The sequence below is a fragment of the Taudactylus pleione genome, unplaced genomic scaffold, assembly GCF_031769625.1.
Source record: "Taudactylus pleione unplaced genomic scaffold, aTauple2 ptg000006l, whole genome shotgun sequence".
Classification (NCBI taxonomy): Eukaryota; Metazoa; Chordata; class Amphibia; order Anura; family Myobatrachidae; genus Taudactylus; species Taudactylus pleione.
Window position 1 is genome coordinate 26,592,641 of NW_028284409.1, and position 20,700 is coordinate 26,613,340.

The 20,700-nt window shown below is 44.1% G+C and overlaps 1 protein-coding gene and 1 pseudogene across 2 annotated transcripts in view; both read left to right on the forward strand.

The window, feature by feature from the left end:
- Positions 1 to 20,700, forward strand: part of GINM1 (glycosylated integral membrane protein 1) — an 81,155-nt gene that overhangs the window by 27,918 nt on the left and 32,537 nt on the right. For both annotated transcript variants that reach the window (XM_088455973.1, XM_088455941.1), the window contains exons 2-5: positions 246 to 302; positions 2,881 to 2,977; positions 18,454 to 18,605; positions 20,352 to 20,511. In XM_088455973.1, the coding sequence (XP_088312099.1) occupies positions 246 to 302; positions 2,881 to 2,977; positions 18,454 to 18,605; positions 20,352 to 20,511 (466 nt within the window). The remainder of the gene's footprint in view (positions 1 to 245; positions 303 to 2,880; positions 2,978 to 18,453; positions 18,606 to 20,351; positions 20,512 to 20,700) is intronic.
- LOC148543153 (5S ribosomal RNA) lies at positions 11,601 to 11,719 on the forward strand (annotated as a pseudogene).

Here is a 20,700-nt window from a genome sequence, read left to right on the forward strand (position 1 = left end):
GCAGCATCCACTAATGTAACCACCTATGGTGGAGCACTGCTTTGTATTTAATTCATTTTATTTTTTCTTTATAATTTAGCTTTAATTTTCGTAAAATCTGGTCACCAGGACTAAAAGTTTAGTTGCCATGACGACCTGTTGCCCAGGATTTGTCGAGCCCTGTACTAAGAAAGATGAATTGCCCTGATAAAGATACCTAATTCTATAATAATATATTGCAATAATTTCCTTATTTTTGTGTTTAGGAGACTGTAAGAGTCAATGTGACAACCTTGCATGATGCTGACCAAGTGACAGAACAGGTGAGTGATAAATTCTAGTGACCGAGCATCTCCAGTATGCAGCTAATTTTTAAAAAAATTTCTAGGGACTCAAAATACACTTTAAACAACAGCACTTTGCATGTCTGGAATGTTATATGTAACACATTTATATCTATAAAGTACCAGATGAAGCACAATTAGCATGACATTAATTTTGGATGCAAGGTCAGTTGTGTAAAAGCTCCCCCCACCTTACTACTTTCAGATGGGGAGAGATCCTAATCTAGGGATGCCCACCTTTAGCAAGATTCATTAATATCTTACTACAGCCATTCTATGCCTTTTAGACACTGTAAAATCTAAGGTATATGGTAGATCAGACCTCTGGGACATGCAGTCTGTTTGCCTATGTCTTGTCAAAACTTCCATCACAAGGAGAACATCATCTTTAAAATTAGACGTGTACATAATATAGATGCTGTATTAAAAGTATGTCCTGTGCATGCATAGTTACTATTGCAGATATGCATTGGAACAAAATTTATATGCATTTATTAGTAAGTATGTATTAAATCTTTAGGTTTCCCAAATCTCTGTACAATAGATCTTTTTTTGTACTCTGGGCCTGATTCAGAGCCGGACGCTATTTGCGCTCGCTCGTTCAGAAAAAGGGGCCGGATATTTTAATAGAGCGCTCGCTCTTTGCGGTCTGTTGACGCCTCGAAGTCTGAGCGAGCGAACGAAAAATGCACTCGCTATTTTGTAAAGACGCCCCCTGGCCGTTTGCATCATAAGTCATCTCCGCTATTTATTAGATTAATCGAGTACATCGAAAGGCGTCTGAACTGCTCCCAGTGTTTGTGGTTGGATTTTCCTACCGCAATCATGCGAACAGTTCAGGCTAAGAGACAACCAAGTGACGTGGCCGATGACGCTGCTTTGTTAATTATGTACACCCTTAAAACGCCTGTTTTGACCGTTTGGCACGCCTGCGTTCGGATCTCCACTCCCCGTTTCCAAGCACCTTCCCATGTTACCACCAACAAACGCCTCATCCTGTCACTCAAATTAGCAGGCACTCGCTATTTTGCGAACACACGATTTCCGACCGCACTGACTGGTTGGCGCATGCGCATTACAACCCATACGCATGCGCAGATGTGCGAACATCGCTCGGAGCGAACGAGCAGCCGCTTACGAGGGGCTCTGAATCAGGCCCTAAATCCATACTGTCAGTTGCATATTAAAATGAAGCATGATGTTTGTTCATGTTAACTTATTATATCAAGCTGTTAGAAGGTATAACGCTTGTCCAAAACCAGTGGTTCCCAAACTTTCTTGAATCACGGTGCCCTATAGTATCAGTATTTTCTCCTCAGCACCCTTCTTATTCAAAAACTCAGCAAAAAATATTAAATTTAACAAAATGTGCTTACCGGTCATCCATAGGTTCAGTTATTTGGTGGTGGACAGGGCTCTGCTTCTCTATATCCACTCTAATCCACATATTTTATGATTGGCAGCCACCAGAACTAGTTTTACTATCACATTGACCATAAATTGGCCACTGACCCGTGGCACCCCTGCAAGTGTCCATGGGCACCCCAGGGTGCCAATGCACTCAGTTTGGGAACCAATGTCTTAAACATTCAAATCATAACAAAATAAAGATTTGTTTGACTGACAAAATCTCATGGTAAAACCGGAATCTTGTTTAAATATAATTCGTAGTTGACCAAATCCTACTTTCAATGCATTCCCTTCTGGTAGTACAACATTAAGATTATAGCAAAAGCACAGTTAATCAGCTTCTTATTTAACCACAAAAGACTGAGAAGTTCACTTGACAAAGTCGGTACAGTGGACCTAATGTTGATTAAATGGGATGTAGTCGGTATCTCAGCGTGCTGAATGCTGACCTTCTGTATACCGGCGCCGAAATCCTGATAGGTCGGGATCCCGACACCAGTATCCCGACCGCCGGCATCCCGAAGGTAAGTATTGGGGTGTTATGGTGCATACACGCGGTCAGTTAAAAAGGATGATACAAACGATAACTATATCGTTTGATCGTTTGTATCGTCCTTTTTTAGCCCCCCTCCAACGACCAAACGATTGTGGATGCGCGGGCACGGATGGTCGATATCGACCATCGCCCGTGCATGCAGGCCAACCTGGTCGATATCGACCATCGCCCGTGCATGCAGGCCAACCTGGTCGATGTCGATCAGGTGAGCCTGGTTACTATAGGCATCCGCGATCGTTGATGGCAGGTCGTTGGGGGTTGGTGCATGTGCTGGGTGTTTGATAACGATCATCCAGCACATGCAGGATGATCAGACAACGATATCTGATAGGGTACAGGGAGGGGGAGGTTAGGGTTAGGCACTGGGTAGGGATTAGCAAAATACTTACGAGCGTTCCCATGGGTGTCGGGATTCTGGCTGTCGGGATTCCGCTGTCGGTATTCTGACCAGCGGCATCCCGACAACCGGAATTTCATACCCAACCCATTTAAATAGTTGTACAGAAAAAATGTATATTGAAGGAAAACATGAACTGTATCTTCATTTATTTCTCCTTTTGTCTGATTTCTTTCTTGTTCCTATGTTTTAAGGTCAGTTTTAACATCAGCTATGATAGGGGACAGGTACATTTAAATGGATTCCCTGCAAACAAAGGTGTTTCAAGAATAACCTGTAAAATGGACTTAGGTAAGTGATTGTGTTTTGTCATCATACAAAGAGTGATGTTGTTTACTAATATAAATATGTTACATACTTATACTTGTAAATGGCATTAGAGACATGTAAATTCCATAGGCTGTTTTCACACCTGCATTTTAGAAGCAGCATATTTCTGGCCATAATAAACACTCAACGCACAATTTATAGGTAACCAATTTTGTTTTGTATCCTCAATGGCTTATTCAGTGTACCTGCTACATATGTGGCCTCATACACTGTTGCTGCAGTCACACCAAACAGTCCCTCTCGGTGCGACTCTGCTAGTGCTAAACGTCTTTCTTTTGTCTTTTTTGCCCGAATGTGTATCTTATGCTGCTTACACACCAGACGATATGTCGTCCGATCCGGTGGATCGGACCGACTTATCTGGCACATCTTCTAGTGTGTACCCAATATGTCGCTGACGATGCGTGCTCCCGCAGGTTGTCAGCAACATCCTCCATGAGCCGGGGGTTGTCAGCGAGAGCCGTGCTGCCGAATGCAGCATGGTCCCCGCCGTCGATTCCCGCATCAGCAAGTATGTATGCACTTGCCGATGCCGGGTCCTGTAGCTGCAGATGTCTGGCTGGGTACACATAAGTCTAGTATGTACCCCGTCTTAGTTGCAATGCTATGCGACTAAGTCGCATCAGGAGCATGGGTTGATTAATTTGATATGCTACACTTGTGTACCTGTATGCGATTAATCCCCTGAATCTGTATACAAAGTGCTACGATGCAGCAGCCGCAGCTTTTTTCCACGCCAAGTTCCGTTGTGCTTTGTATACAGACTCATTCGCACACAGATATACAAGTGTTGCAAATCAAATTAATCGGTCTAGTCTCCTGGTGCTTCTTGGTTGCATTGCATTGCGTCTTAAGCTGGGCCCACACTAAACGATATTTCATCCGTTTCGGGGGATTGGGCCGTCATATCGTCCACATCGGCCAGTTTGAACCAGCTATGTTGCTGACGATGCGCGCTCCCATGCATTGTCAGCAGCATCTTTTGACGGATCATGCACGTCCGACAGGCTATATAGTTAGCGGGGGCGATGCAGCCGAATGCAGCATGGTCGCTGCCATTGCTATCGGCAAGTGTGTATGCACTTGATGATGCCGGCACCCCTGCTGGGTCCCATCGCTAACAAGGTCGTACACACTAGACATCATCTGATGTGTACCGGCCTTAAGACTCTCTTTCAAATGAAAAGTAGTAGAGTTGCACGGGACCTGGCTGCTCACTTATGTCAGGCGTCTCGAGACACATGGCGTATTGAGTAACACAAGGAGCCCGCAATAGGCGTGGAATAATCTAATGAATGTATATAAATTGCCGAAGCTGTGAGGAGGGGTGTGAAGCCTCCTAATTGAATCTCCAAAGAGTATTCTGAATGTACAGCACTTGGAAATTGCATATCAGTTATATAAACAAAACCGTGGATTGAGCTTCAAACCTTGAAGCAGGGTCGGCTCGAGGCATGTTCGACCAGTGCGGTCGAACAGGGGCGCCAGAGGGCCCCTCCTAACCGTTCCCAATTTCAGCGGGACAGTCCCGTTTTTCGGGCACTGCCCCGCTGTTCCACCGCAGCGGCAGTACTGGCCCCGGAGAAGAGGAATGGATGCGCGCGGCATCCATTCAGTGCAGGAAGAGGGCTGGGGGCATCCCAGCTACTGACGTAGTGCTGGGCTCGCCCCCAGCCTGACATTAACGGGAGGCCTGCCATACGGGCACGCCCCCAAATAACAGCATTTAGGGCGCGTGGCCTACGGTAATTAGGCCACGCCCTCGCTTTCGGTCGCATACGGCTTCGCCGCGCGCGGGTAAGGGCCTACAAATTACCCCTGGAGCCGGCCCTGTGCTGTAGGATTACTTCTCCTATATATCAGCGGAGCCGGCAAATGCCTCCTATTAGTGGCTATACCACTGCATAGCAAGCCACGTATACCTGCTATCCCTCAGCGCTGCTGGACGCTGTCTGTTTTCAGCACAGCCTATTGTTGGAGCGGGATCTGACTCATTTACACTTACTGTAGGAGGATCTACCACATGACGTGTGCTGTGTGCTTCGTCAAGGGCACCATCCAGCCGCAGTGCTAATAACCCAGAGAAGGGCGATTCACTGCTGCTTTCAATTACTGGTATTCCATCTATCCAGCTTATATTGGAATTTACAGTCTAGTACAAATCTATATTAGAAATGAAAACCACACCGGCGCTCCTAGACGTGCAGCCTGAGAAAATTCCAAGTTGTACCCAATACAACAGAAATAACAGAGAAAAAGATAATGAGGAAATTCCCAGGGCGCTACTGTTGTTCAAAAAGTGGATAAAGGATTAGAAGAGTCAATCAGGAAAAAACCTTTTTGATAAGTTCAGTCTCATGTATTGTCTCCTTTAACACAATTATGTCTTCATACGGAATGTTCATAACCATAAGAAGTTCTTCTCTAGACAGTCCATTAAATGTTGCATGAAGTATAATCACTCCTTTTAATCACACACTCTCAAATAAAGACTAAAACACATAGTGCAGATCAAAAATGATTTAATTCCTAAAAATAAGCCATTTTAAAATATGCAGTAAAGCAGATATCACATGAAAAAGACCATCTCAATAGAGTTCAAAAATAAGCAGATGGTAAATAGGTATAGCGTATCCAGGAAGATAATACAAGTTGGAACCGTACCGTGTTAGCTCCTAATGGAAGGAGCATGGAAATGGATATTTATTGGTGGGAGCCTCCGGAAACTTCCCTCTTCATCTACAGGTTCAGTCATAGAAGGTTCCACTGGCCGGATTCAATGGTCAATATTACCCAACAGGTATCCTGACTATTTAGTAGCGCTCTGAGAATTCCTCAGTCTAATACAAGCCTACTAGGAGACCTCTGTTACGGAAGGTATTGTTCACCCTAGGTCCTGCGCTGGACCTAGAGAAAGGGCACTCTGTTGTGTGCGTGCCTGAAAAGGGGGCGTGGTCACGAGAAAAGAGGTTTGTCTTTAAGATGCGCCCCCTTCTCATCACTCTTGGGGGCGTGCCCTGCATTTAAGGACATGCCATGCTGCCCCTAAGCTCTCCCTGGTCTGTGAATAGGTGCCGGGGGCTATCGCTACACCGCAGTTTTCCCCACCCGCTGGACACTTTGGCACGCGAGTGGGGACGGCACTCGGCAGGCTGTTTTAGCTAAAACAGTCTAGCAGGAACTCTAGGAAGGCACAGTCTACCATTTTTACTCCAGCTTGTGCAGACTTTTCCTATGCTGGTAATAGTATACAACCTTCACTTATGGTTACTTTTTATCTAATATATGCAATTTCTGCAGGTGGACTCTACTGTACGGATTACACTAATTCTATGTATCCTACTGTTATTAACATTTGATCTTATATATTTTATGATTTATTGTTAAATTTGTTCATTTTAGATTCCTTGTTAACTTCATTTTATATAACTGATATACAATTTCCCAGCACTGTGCATTCTTTACTACATATGGCCTATTGAGGTTAGGTAAGAGGTTCCCAATCATAGTCCTCAAGGCACCCCAACAGTTCAGGTTTTAGAGATATCCATGGATGAGCACAGGTAGTTAAATCAAATTGACTGAGGTACTAATTAAGTATCCTGTGCTCAACCATGGATATCTCTAAAACCTGAACTGTTGGGGAGCCTTGAGGACTATGATTGGGAACCTCTGGGCTAGGTGTATGAGGACACATCTGTATGTGTGAAGACTACAGAAGCTCCAGAAACAATGTACCAGCAAATGTCAGATCTGCTATAGGTATTTAACAGCAGATTTCGGCTGTTTCTTACTGATGTAACAGATGTTGCTTACAAAATGCAGGTGTGACGCGTGCCATCCATAAAGATTAAAGGCACTTGTATTTTTTCCTTAAGATCTGTGTCAGTCACATATTGAGTGGGATCCACCATAAAATTCTATTTAAAAGATCCTTTGTTGATGAGCAATGCCGGTTGGTAAGGAAAAAGTAAATTCCATGACAATAACTATATTTGCTTTGACATATCATTTAAAGCATGGGTAGGCAATAAGTGGCCCTCCAGCTGTTCTACAACTACACATACCAGCATGCCCTGCAACAGTTTTGCTATTTGGCCATGTTAAAACTGTTGCTGGGCATGCTGTGATATGTAGTTCAACAACAGCTGGAGGGCTGTTTATTGCCCACCCCTGATTTAAAGTGTACCTACTGACATTAAATGCAAAAAAAAAAACCATTTTAGTTAGAGCTTTTCTGTATTGTTGAGACAATATGACCCATGCTCTGTGCTTCAACCAAATTAAACTAGTAAAAATTAGCCTACTTCAGTTCCCAGTTGTGGTATGCCTGGGGCTAAATGGGGGCCTGGCTTAAAGAGAATTGCTCCTACTGATGGTTGGCAAACAGTTTAAAAAGTGAGCTCTTATCTGGATTTATACACTAAAGCTGGGTACACACCTGAAAGTTATATCTCCAGATCACCTGGCTAGGTGTCGCGTCACGCCCCCCTCCCTGGCGGCCTGTGCAGCAAGTGTCAGACGGCTGCTCATATACACAACACGATGTGCAGATATATCTGGGATGGGATATGTCTGTGAAAGACGTCGTTCACAGACATATCGCTCGTACATACTGGCCGATGTGCACACAATATATCGGCCATTCAGTTGAACGGCCGGTATGTCGCCCAGTCTGTCCCCAGTATTAGGGGGAAAGTGTGGAGTGCCCCTGGCGTAGTTACTTTGTGACCAATATCTTAGCTCATTTTTCCTCGCATTCCATACATGTCTGCAGGAAAGTCTGCCTGATGTAATTAACATTTTCAGCTGGGCATCACACTGAATTGAAATACCCCTTTTAAATTGTTGAATAAACTAAAGCAGGGAATGGTATTACCCCTTGAGTGCTGCAGGTTTGGAAATAAATGTTTTCAATATCAGGGCTATACATTCATAGGACTGCTCTCCTCGGTTTTAAATCAAATAATCGCTCAGTAATCACTGATGCATTCCAATGTTTCAAATGTATTTGCACATTTTTCATCAGGGATATACATAAATACAAACGACTTACCTTATATAATAGAAGTAAGACCCTGTGAGAAGACGCCGGCATCCCATACTTCCAGGTGCGGACGTCATCAGAGGCTCCGTCCATCGGATAATTGAGGAGTCAGCCAAAGGTCCTAAATAACATCACCATAACTAACACTAAAATATAAAGTATAACATTATATATGACATAGAACACCGAAGAAGAAACAGTGTCTGACACATAACCCCCAATAAAACCATGTAAGACTAATCTAAACTCTCTTAACTACGCCGCCTATAAATAGCAATAACATACAAGTTAATAACGGGATAAGTATAAACTACCTACCCCTTGAAATATCTACTGTCAGAATCTAACAAGAAGAAAGTTCCTTAAATTAGAAGTATCAAAAGTGTCAAACTATGCAGTGTCATTGCATTGGATACAGTATACCACAAGAATGTTATATAATAATGTTACATAAAACATGAAAGTCTAAATGCAAATTTCATCCATACAGAGAAACAGTATTGCAGTTATAAATCCACCTTGCATCTAACTTCAATAACTTACAATTCTTATCCCCAACTCTCATAGATGGGGGGATATGGTCAATCACTTTGTAACGCAGTGTAGCAATAGGATTACTTTTCATTTTAAAGTGACGTGCAACAGGCTGGTCTACTGTTTTTTCCATCCAGTGCTTGTCGGATAGCAGATCAAGGCTGATTCTTTGTTTCCTTAAATTGTTTTCCCTATATATACCAGCCCACAAGGGCATTTGATAATATAAATGACATACTTACTAGTACAACTTAGTACATGATTTATAGGGATTTTTCTTCCTGAATGAGGATGGGTGACATACTGTCCCGTTTCCATGTACCTACAAGTGTTACATCCTGTGCACTTATAGCACCCAGGGCCCTACTGAGAAAATTATGTGAAGATGGATTTCCAACATTGGTTATATCATTATGAGCTAACCAGTCACGCAGTTTCTCCCTCGTTTGTGACAGGGTAATACAGTAGGCGAGTATTTTTTATCAGAGAAGACTGTCATCGGTACTCACCAAAGGCCACAGTTTTTTAGAGGTGTGTTTTACAATATAGCTGGCTGTACAATATTTACTCACAAATGTAAAAACATTTTCAGTATAATATTTTTTTTTCTTTATATATTAATGAATCCTCTGTTTTAGTCGACAAAGCTCTACTTTTGGCCAATTCCAGATCTTTCTCCTTCATCCACTAGTTGACACTGGAGATCAAGACAGTGGGGTATAGACGGTGGTAGATTAGAGCCTGGCACTTTAAATAATTTAGAAGTGTGACTGGCTCCTCCCCCTCTAGCCGGTAGCTGTCTCCAGCCTTTTTCATAGTTTTTTTTTATCTTTTGGATTTAGAATCAAGCATTGAGGACAGGCAGGCTGCTTGCTGTGGCAGTCTGCCTGCTACGGGGGAGCCGCCGGGAAGGGCACCACACGGCTACTGCAGCCCGTGTCCGGTGACCCAAGGAGGGGGCACCAGCAAATGGAGTCATGGGACCCTGCGAGGACCCGCCATTGCTGACACCGGCATGTGTCCGGGTTCCTCGCCGCCCCCTGAGCCCAGCATCCCGGCCGCAGCAGCCCGTAAGTATATCCCACCACTCCTGACTAGCTGGAGTGGTGGGCGAAAATGCTGGGCTGAGGACAGCGCGCGCTGCGCGACTGCTACACAGCCTCCTTCCTCCTGCAAGTAAACCTGGCAGTGTCAGAGCTGCTGATGAGACCCGGATCTGCACTCGGCAGTCAGCGTCCGGGTCTCTGGCTTAGCTAGCCACTATTCCCCCTCCTATTTAAATGAGGGTATGGATAGAGGCCCCTCTACGTTGGTGACAGTGCGGTGCTAGCCGCAGCTGTCACTGAAGACGCCTGCTCCTCCCTCCCTCTATGCAAGGAGGAAGGCTGCCGCGTCCCACTACTCCCATAACGGGAGTCTGCATTTACACCGCTATTATAGCCCTGCATAACGGGGCTGGGGCGGGGCTTAAGGAGCCGCTCAGCGCGGTTCTTCGTTGCCGCGCTGGATGCTTGTATGAAAGTACCGGCGCTGGCTTATGCTCATAGCCGCTGGAGAGCGTGGTACAGCGCTCTCAGCTGTTGGTTGCTCCGCCGGTGCTTGTTTGAAGAAGCACCGACGCTGGCTCTCCCAGCGCTATGCCTGCCTAGGATAGCACTAGTAGTGCAGAATCCCCGTTAGCGAGACGGGGGTGATTTACCGCCATTAATGTGGCGTTGGGGGCGGGGCTTAGCGGCAAAACGCTGGGCTCAAGGACAGCGCGTGCTGCGCGGCTGTCAGAGCTAATAAGCACAGCTGCGCCTTTATACGGGCTCCCCCCTCAGTACTCTGCACCAAGTAAGCGCCTCACTGTGACGCTCTGGAACATTTTGCCAAGGCAATGCCAGCAGTCTGTTCCAACACAGGTCGGCAAGCGCTGACTCTGCCCCCGCTTTGGAGAGAGGCTGGAAGACAGGACCCGCCGCAGCTGAAATCGGCTGGGTCCGGGTCTCCTGCCCCTTCCTCACTATGCGCTGTATGACAGCTCAACAGCATGGCTGTTAGTATGCGGACAGCGGTGAAGTCTCCGTTGCACCGCGCACCCTCCCGCCCTGTATGCTGCGTTGTCACTTACAGGGAAGTGCGGGCCTGTTGCAGTATTTGTACAGAGAAGAAGCTTTTCGGAAATACTCTGCAGTTGGCGCGCACTCCACGCGCTACAGACCTGTGACTGCCATTTCAGTATGCGGGCTAGGCATAACGCAGCACTGCCTTAACTATTAGCAGCTCTCATCTACTAAAAATGCTGATTTAGCCCCCCTCGCTTGTGTAGGAGCCATGATTGCTCCTCCCGTGTTATCTGCGCCGGCCACCTTCAACCACTCCGCTTTTCTTCAGTTCTACTGCGTGGGCAAGTAGCGCTGTGTTGACTGGAGTATATCAGTTGCACACACAGCGTGGTAATTCAGGAATGCATAAGGTCCAGCGACTACAACAGCGATGGGTAGCAGTATCTACCTGCACACAAGCAGTACAGCTCAGTGCACTACCTGCAGCAGGGAGTGCTTTAACGCTGGTCTCCTACGAGACCCCTCCCTTGTTGGGAGTTCTTCAGCAATTAGGGGATGTCTGTCACTATGACAGGAGAATTCCCGGCTAAATGCGCTGTGCTGACGGGACGCGGTTCCGTCATTTTGCCAGACAGTGTAATGGTTAGCGTTACTGCCTCACAGCAATGAGTTCATGGGTTCTCTTCCCACCATGGTCCTAGCTGTGTGGAGTTTGCAAGCTCCGGGTGTTACCCCCTGTCAGGCTTCCCCTTTGGTTCTATAACAAAGGGCGCCTGGCTTAACCTAATTGCTGACATATAAGATATATAGTATGTATAGTACTTGTACTAGTCATTGTTCTGGTGCTGGGGGCCAAAACTTATGGTTATAGCTTACCCTTAACCAGGGTTAGCACATTATTGCGCCTTATGCCACATTGGCTAGCCTTAAAAAGGGACAGTACTCTTCCCATGCAGCCTACGGCCACACCACCCTGAACACGCTCTATCTCGTCTGATCTTGGAAGCTAAGCAGGGTCAGGCCTGGTTAGTACTTGGAGGGGAGGCCGCCTGGGAATACCAGGTGCTGTAGGCTTATATAGGTGCCAGCACATATATTATAGGCTGGTTTTAAAACCTTACAGTTCTGTATAGTGCTAGCTACTGTGAATAGCTAGTTGTTAGCAGAATGGGAACTAGCCTAAACCCCTGTTGCAGGGCTGGACTGTCTGGACACAGTGCCGCCTTTGCAGCGCAGGGTATTATCCACTGTCAGGCTTCCCCTTGGCTCTATAACAAAGGGCGCCTAGCTTAATCTAATGGCCTGATATCATAGCCTGTGAAGGTTACCCCATGGTGTACTAGCTACTCTGCCTAAACTGAGATCGTCTTTTTGATTCCCCCTTTGAAAATAGCTAAAATAGCTCACCTGAAGCACGCACGCTCCTAACATATAAGGCAAGTACACCAGTAACAGAAGTCCCAGGATCGACACCAGTCTGGGACAGCACGCTGCTAACACATCTTGCTCCTATGCCGTAACAGAATGACGGCCACACGCGACACATGAGCAGTCTCCCGCGTGGAGGTAAGCCACGTGTATGTATATATAATATATTGTATTTTATACCAGCCCTGCTTTAGAATATATACATGCTGGAGTGAATTTGTCCTTCCATGGTGTTAATTATGCTCATCTATTTGAAATATTATAGTCACCTGCTAAACTTGTATGTAGGTACACGTATGCATATGTGGATATCGCTTTTTATCCTTACCATAACATACTAGCATAATTAAAGATGCTGCGATTAGAGGCTGGACGCTCCTGATGCGGTAGTTGGTACAATAACTCCGCTTTACACTATCTCTCCCTAGGTATTGGGGTGTGTGTGTGTGTGTGTGTGTGTGTGTGTGTGTGTGTGTGTGTGTGTGTGTGTGTGTGTGTGTGTGTGTGTGTGTGTGTGTGTATTATGTTCATACTTCCACATGCATTAGGTTTACCTATTATTCCACGGATGGGTAGCCATCTGGGTTTACCAGAAGCTGTAGGCTATATCCATACCCATTATATGGTGGATCTATAAACTAGAATCCTGTTCTGCAGCTTACATAGTGATGGTCACAATTCCCTGGGCATTGCTTCCAGTATGGACCCTATACATGTCCTGTGGTGGTCTTGTATGTACACACACGTATATAAAGATAGGTACATTCACCCTCCGGGGTTTATAGTCCGGTTCCCTTAAATCTATATCTACGGTGCCCCGTTCAGGGGACCTATTATCATTACAACTACAGTGGTGCACTTGTATTAATATTTCTGAATAATTGGGAAAAACCTGTTTTTTGTTTAACACTAACTGGGGTTATCACCACTGATATATCCCTTCTTACTTGGGATAACCAACGCAGTCTATGTCTAAGTACAGGTACCCTTCTCAGTATCTATTCCGGTACTCCATATTTTTGTCGCATATCTCAATAAAATGAGTCTCAAAAGGGCCCTTAGGTACAATTCATACCATGAGGCATTGGGCCGCCTGCAGAACAGACTCAAATTAGAGTCCTGTTCTACGACCTTCTTGTCTCCATTAACATTTTACTAATTTCTACTGCACTTCTCCAGACTGAAGTCCGTGCTGTGGAGCATTGGTCTAAGTCCACTGAAGCTACTCTCTATACCGAACTTGGCGGGTTGCTGTGTGATAAAAAGGGTCAGTGACATTCTACATAGCGTCCAGAGGGCTTCTGGTCGCTCACAGGTAACAGCTTACCTCACTAATGCCTCAGAAGATGCTCCTATTTCAGGCAACCTGATGTACATAACGTTAATCTCCCTTACGCAGCCTAGCTGCTGTCCTAGCAGCCATCTGCTCTTTTAATCAGTTGGCTCTACACTTTAGAGTTTCCCTGGTGTGTGGGTGCATAGTTTGAACATTGAGATTAGCGACACTATTCTACTAGAATCTGTTGGGGTTATGGACCAAAGCGCATCTCTGGGCTAGTGCACATCTTTACATAAGTGTGACAGTCACTATGTTCCACGCAGGGGGCCTGGTTGGGCTTTCCTGTTCAGTATCTTTTGATATTTTTACCACACTGATAGGTACCGGACGGGTACTTTCATGGTTGTCCTGCTGCCCTGGCCTTGCTGTGTGGGATGCTTCCCTATATTGGTAGCTCTCCCTGGGTGGGGTTACATTCGTGCTCCTTTACTGCTAAGTTCCTGGTTGTGTTCACACTGTTCAGGGCTGGCAGTTAGTACTGACTACGCACTTCCATCAGGTTGGAAGTTGTGTCTTTTTATCCCTGTTTTCAGTATGGGTTGTACTGCTGTCTGACCCTCTGAAAGGAATTCTAGTCTCCATCCTCTCATATTCGCCTCTGCCTCATGCCCCGCGGGATCTCCACTCGTTGGAGACTTCTATGGTCTAACCTTTCCGCTGGTTCACAACTTTGTTGTAGTTGGACCTCGAGGATCATTCAGGGCGACTGTTCGATCTTATATTTGACCTCCCGACATACTCTTTGTTAGGAGTCTGTGGACAGGATCAACTTTGTATCTGTTGATTTGGTATTGTCATACTTCTATCTATATGATTATGACCAGCGGTGCTGGGATTCTGCTGTCTGCAGCTGTTGCAGATTCCTGTGCAGACTCTAGTACGGTTCACGAGTTCTTCTCGTTTTCTGCCCTTCTATGGATTCTTGTTGGGGCTCTCTGCTACCAACTGTCTGGTTTGGTCTATTTTCAGCCGCTTCTCAACTGTGGTTGTTTTCTCGCCAACCGTTCGGTTCCTTTTGGCTTCTGCTGTGCGTACGTTGTGGAAGTTCTTCTGTGACTGTGTCTTCTGAGGAGTAGTATTTGTCTACTGTGCTCTATGACACTTGATCCTCTGCTGGGCCTGTTGTTCTTGGCGGTCCCTGTTTCGGTTTGGCCGAGGGGTAAGCAAGTTCTCCGCGCTTCCCACCCAGGAAGTTGGCTTTGGGACGTCCCCACTGTCTTGATCTCCAGTGTCCCCTAGTGGATGAAGGAGAAAACAGGATTTTGGTACTTACCGATAAATCCCTTTGTCCAATTCCACAGGGGACACTGGACGCCCGCCCAGCGCTGCGTACCTGCCGTTTTGTTTGGTCCTTATATGGTTGTGTGACTGCATGTGTTCCCTGCAGTGGGTTCCTCTGTTCTCCTTCAGTCGGTCTTGTTCCGTTCTGTGGTCTTCTCCTCGTATTTTCTGTTGTCCTCCGTCTCCTCTCGGGCTCAGTTCTTAAACTGGGGCTGATGGGGCATAGAGGGGGAGGAGCCAGTCACACTTCTAAATTATTTAAAGTGCCGGGCTCTACTCTACCACCGTCTATACCCCACTGTCTTGATCTCCAGTGTCCCCTGTGGAATCGGAGAAAGGGATTTATCGGTAAGTACCAAAATCCTGTTTTCTCCTTGTAACCTCTGGCTGTAAAGTTTTGCATAAGTTCATCCATTTGTTTATTAGCTAATTCTTCAGAACTAGTAATTCTACAAATATGCAAAAATTGAGAGTACGGTAACTTCTTTTCATGGCAATTGAATGGAAGCTACTTGCATGTAAATAGGAGTTCATATCTGTTGGTTTTGTATAAATGTTTGTATCAAGCTTATAATTCCGTTTAGTGATTTGTACATCGAGAAAATTATTTTTTTCCACACTATATTGCCATATAAATTTTATAGTTTCATCCATCTGATTTATATGTTCCATCTGAGAACTAAATTCTTGTTCCTTTCCAGACCATATAATCATAATATCATGTGAACTGTGTCAGGAACAGAATCCTAGGGCCAAACAAGGGATTTTCTATGACTAATTTCTGTTCAGTGGCGAATATATATGTTAAGGGTTCAGAGCCACTAGTGAGGAAAAGTCTTGCACAGCCTTGAGGGCTGGAGTATCTTGGCAAGATGCGGCCATATAATTGTGATGCGGCTTTTGGGGCCTGTCGCAGCCTCTGGGCTGATTGAGGCCTGAGGGCCGGTAAGCTGTGATGTGGCCTTTGGGCCGGTAGCAGCCTCTGGGCTGGTTGAGGCCTGTGGGCCTATGAGTTGGTATGTGGCCTTTGGGCCGGTAGCAGCCTCTGGGCTGGTTGTTGCCTTGAGGGCAGAGGGACTTGACAGGAGGATGCTGAGGTGGAGGAAGCGCACTGTGCTGCCTAGATGACACAAGCAGCACGAGCAGGTGGAATGCAGACTGTGCTGCCTGGATGGGACAAACTGCAGTAGATAAACACAGTAGACTGGCTCTGGAAATCGACTGGAAAACAGGAGACTGGACCAAGCGGAAGTACGAGAAACTCTATCACCGGCAAGGAGTGTAGGGCTGGCAGAAACAGGGCCCAAACAGAGCAAGTCTCCCTAATGACAGATTATTGAGCACCTGGGCTGTGTTCAGACAGGAGAATCAATCAGTGTGCACCTGATAGTGCATACAGACAGGCAGTAATTAGTGCAGAGGCTCAGCAGCAACCAAGATTGGAACTGCAAATAATATGCTGCTAACCACAGATCCTAACAGGAGGAAGGAGGAGACTTCAGCGAACGCTTGTCCGGCGTTCACCCCGCACAGCATTGGCAGCTCGGCGGCTTGTAACAATATATGAGTTAGTGAAGACTGGTGCTACATTCGACCCCATAGCACAGCCCAATTGTAGTAAATAAAATTCACCATTGAATATAAAAAAAATTCTTTGACAGAGTTTTCTCCAAAAGTTTCAGAAAAAAGGAGAGTTCTGGTCCTGTATATTTACAATTACCTCTGAGGGGATTTTCCATAGGAATAAATCCTGTTAGTGGGGTATATTGGTGTAAAGACTCACCACGTCCACACAACATAACAAAACGTTATCAGGTAGATCCGTCAAATTCTGTAGTTTTGATTAAACGATCTGTGGTATCCTTAATAAATTTAGATTCTCCTTGGACAGCTGGTTGTAAACAATAGTCCAGATACATAGCTATTTGCTATACAAAGAATCTCGAGCAGCGATAATGGGGCGACCGGGTGGATGTAAGTGGGCCTTATGTACTTTAGGCAAGGTGCACGAGACCAGCATGATGGGAAAATCCACCGTCAATGGCTTACATGTAGTTTCATTTTTTATATCCTGTTCTACCGCCTACTTCAATAGTAAATCGATCTCTTGTTTGAAATTTCCAGTGCGGTCATTATTTAGTCGTAAGTACACCCTTTGGTCAGATAATTGTCGATAGATTTCTTTCATATATGGCAAAATATACTGTAGGACAATAGCGCCTCTTTTATCCGTTGTACGGATTATGATAGAATCGTACTCACTCAAATTCTTCAATGCCAAATACTGTTGTTTACTTAAGTTCAAATGAGGAGTATGCAACTTTCTCGAATTTGTGGCCACAGTTGTTTCTAACATACGAGTATAACATCTGATAGATTGATTATACGTTTCTGGATCAAAGCACGATTTGAGTTTAAAAGGGCATGTTACCCCATCAGCATATAAGCTAGATTCAACCCTGATATTTAAATCTGCATCAGGCTTAGTACCAAAAAACTCTTTAACTTTTAAATTTCTCTGGTGCTCCCATACATCATTATTCCATTTCAAATTATTGAATATATTGGTATGTATAAACTTAAGCCCTTTACTTAAGATCTCTCTCTCTCTCTCGATATATATATATATATATATATATATATATATATATATATATATATATATTTATATTTATTTATATATTTATAAAAGGGGTGTTTGGTTCATGGATAAATTAATGCAATTAGACCTGCAGCCCACATCTGGGACCCCATTTTTCTGCAGGTCCTACACTATTAATCATACATATGATAACCTGGTAACTGCTATCACAGAGTTTCAAATGTTAACTGGTTTAAAGCTCACCTGCCAACTAGCTTATGGCTTTTAAAGGTAAGACGGTCATGAAACATAGCTGCTATCATACTAACAAGAAGGCAGCTGAAATAAAGTGGAGAAAGATACAGTACCAACCAATCCGTTCCCGACTGTCATTGTACAGGCTGTGCTAGAAGCTGATTGGTTGATACTTTATCTCTTTACACTTTATCTCTCTCCAAGTTTTAATAAATCCCCCCCCTTTGCCTAAAATATGTAAATACACTTGCTTTTCACTCTAATTAAGGAATACAATTGTTTTTTGTGTGGAGTAAAATATTGGACGCCCAACGGAGCAATTCAATTGTTGTTCTGAGCGGGCGCTAGAAAAAGGGCACATGTACCATTTACTCTTGTGAGGATGGGGTATTGATGTCCTGTAGTTTAAATGAAGTCTGCTACATATTGTGATAACATTTAAAGAAAAAACACAAAGAAAAACAAAAAAGAAACCAACCATATAATGGAGAATATGGAGCTTTGGAATGTGACAGACAGCATGTAGTCTATTAAGCCTTTAAGGTTCACATCCTACCAGTAGTCTCATCTGATGCATATTAAAATCAATAAACGTTTTTGATGACCACACTTACTTGTGTTGACTGTGTCCACATTCAACCTTGTTTCAGTTATTTTATACTGGGATATACATACAGATATTTGTTCAAAAGGTTCTCTGCTTTCTGTAGTGCTGGTAAACTGGCAAATTAATGCATTCTAGCACCATGTACCACATTGCCCACTACTGGTGTCACTGTTGGTATGTCATTGGCTGTTTAGAATGATGGTAATAGCGCTCAACTGGAGCTGAATGTGTAATCTTTGGAAGAATCTACCAATGTGCAGGTCATATATTATTCAGAATCAGAAGTTTATTAATTGTAATCAATAATCTTTGTTCAGGGGATTATGGAGCATCCAGTGAGCAGCACAACCTGACACGTGAGGCTTTTGTCAGCATACGTCTACTTGTTCTATTCATGGCCAAGAATTCCAGTACTGGGGTTACAAGAATCATTCTTCAGCATGAAGTGATAGCAGTAGATGGCAATAAGGTAATCATAACTCTAAAAAGTATTTTTTAGTTTGAGTATAAGCAGTGTACTACTTGCCTATTGTTTTTTTTATGTAATTAAAGTACTACTAAAATGTAAAGTATGATAAAGCATCTTGTAAAATTCCCAATTTTATGTTATTTTTTTCTTAATATGACAGATTTTGTGATGTTTGGCATTGTGCGAGCTTTCATAAATATGGTTGTCTTCTATTGCCGGGAATTCTGGGCACTGAAAGACAGCACTGCTTGCAGAAGCTAAACAACTTGCCCATGATCCAAGTCTAATTGCCAGTGTCTTTTGTTGAAGTGCTAGTCACAGATTTTTTTTTGTGGATGGATGGTATCTTATAGTTTAGAGTTTGTGGCCTTTCGTTAACATTCTGACTCTGGTAAAATGAAAATGTGAGTAAATTCAAGTGTTTTTGTTCCCTAGATTGACTGATTGCATTTGCATATCGTTCTAGTGTTTTCAATTTCTTAGAAATATAATATATTTACAGGGTGGTGGTTGTTGTTTTTCTGTTTAAATAAACAATATAGTAACCACCATATATAGAAAAATTCAAAGCCGAAAAAACATTCTTCCAAAGGAATTGGAATAAAAAAACTAAATTGCTATGAGAGAAATTGGACATTTCTCCAAATGGGAATTTCTGAGCCAAGGGACCTAAGTGTCACAAAAGGGTGCATCTGGACACTATGAGGTATATTTACTAAAGTGATAGTTTTTAGAAATGCAACCAATCAGATTCTAGCTATTATCTTCTAGAAGGTGCTAGCTAAGTCTTAAGTAGAATCTGATTGGTTGCTATGGGCAACATCTCCATTTCTAAAAACTCTCTCTTTTAGTAAATGTACCCCTATATGTTGTTTTCACAACCTGAAGCTATGCAAGCCACGCACTCTTGGGACATGGACCTGGCACAGCAAACCTCTATATTTTCTATAGCCCATGCATGTGTGGTAGGACTGATTTGCATTAAGTGCACAGTGATAGATTTGTGTTGTCATTTTAGATAGCCATTGACACCTACTGAAATGTCGTGCTCTAAGGCACTGAATGTCCCTTTTTGAATTTCCCCCTTGCTAACTGCAGTCACTAATTAAAACAAGTGCACATAGATGCTGTGTGTTATGGGAGTATTGCAGTTGCGAGGATGATAGTGGTTGCGTTCATAGACGCAGAATTGCTCACATAGGAGGCCATAGTCAGATGGATAATCTGCATCTGCCATAGGGCTGGTGCCAGTTTCCATGGGCCAACGATGGTTCATCTAAAGTCATACCAAGTGGTGTTTCAGCATCTACGGACACTGAAAGTGGGGGGTCTCAGTCCTCACACATTCCGACGCACAGATGTACATCAGGGACGGGTTTGTAACAGCATTTGTGAATGCAGTAAAAGACGCAGTGCATCGCCGCTGCATCCGACTGAGAATCAGGGCCTAGAAGTGAAGCAATTTATAACAAAGAGGTATATGTGTACTGATGATGAAGGAAATTCATTTCAGGAGAGAGTGGTGGAGGGAAATGAATTACAGTTTGTGACCTGCACAGCAAGCGTGATACCCAGTAGTATCCTAATAAAAGTGTTTTTAACTGGACAGTGATTTTGGCTTTTGGACCATATGGCAAATTTGTGTGTGGCCAGCCTAAGCTGTTCTGTGAAATGACTCGCGTATGCAAGTATAATCTCATGCTTTATTCATGCAGTGAATTTGTAAATATATGTCCTTCTTTGCAGGTTAATCAAAAGAAGACCACTGAGTTGGTGTTAGTAGTTAATAAAGAGATGGGAGTACTTCGATACTCAAGTTCCGTTATCAGTCTTGAAGAAACCTGGCTTCACTCCATCCCATGGACCAATGATGTCTCATTTACCTTTCCAAATGCCCCAGAATCTGGTAAGATGTTGTTTCCCTCTTTACAGTATTTATTAATGTTGTTCCGTGTTTATTTCCGGTTCTACTTGAATCTGTTCGTAGTCCGAAGCCGGTCGGGTCTGTCAGCCCCTTCCTGAACCTGAAGTCGGTAAATCACTATTTGACGTATTACAAGTTCAAGGGAGTCACTCTGTTCAGTTATCGCAAGGA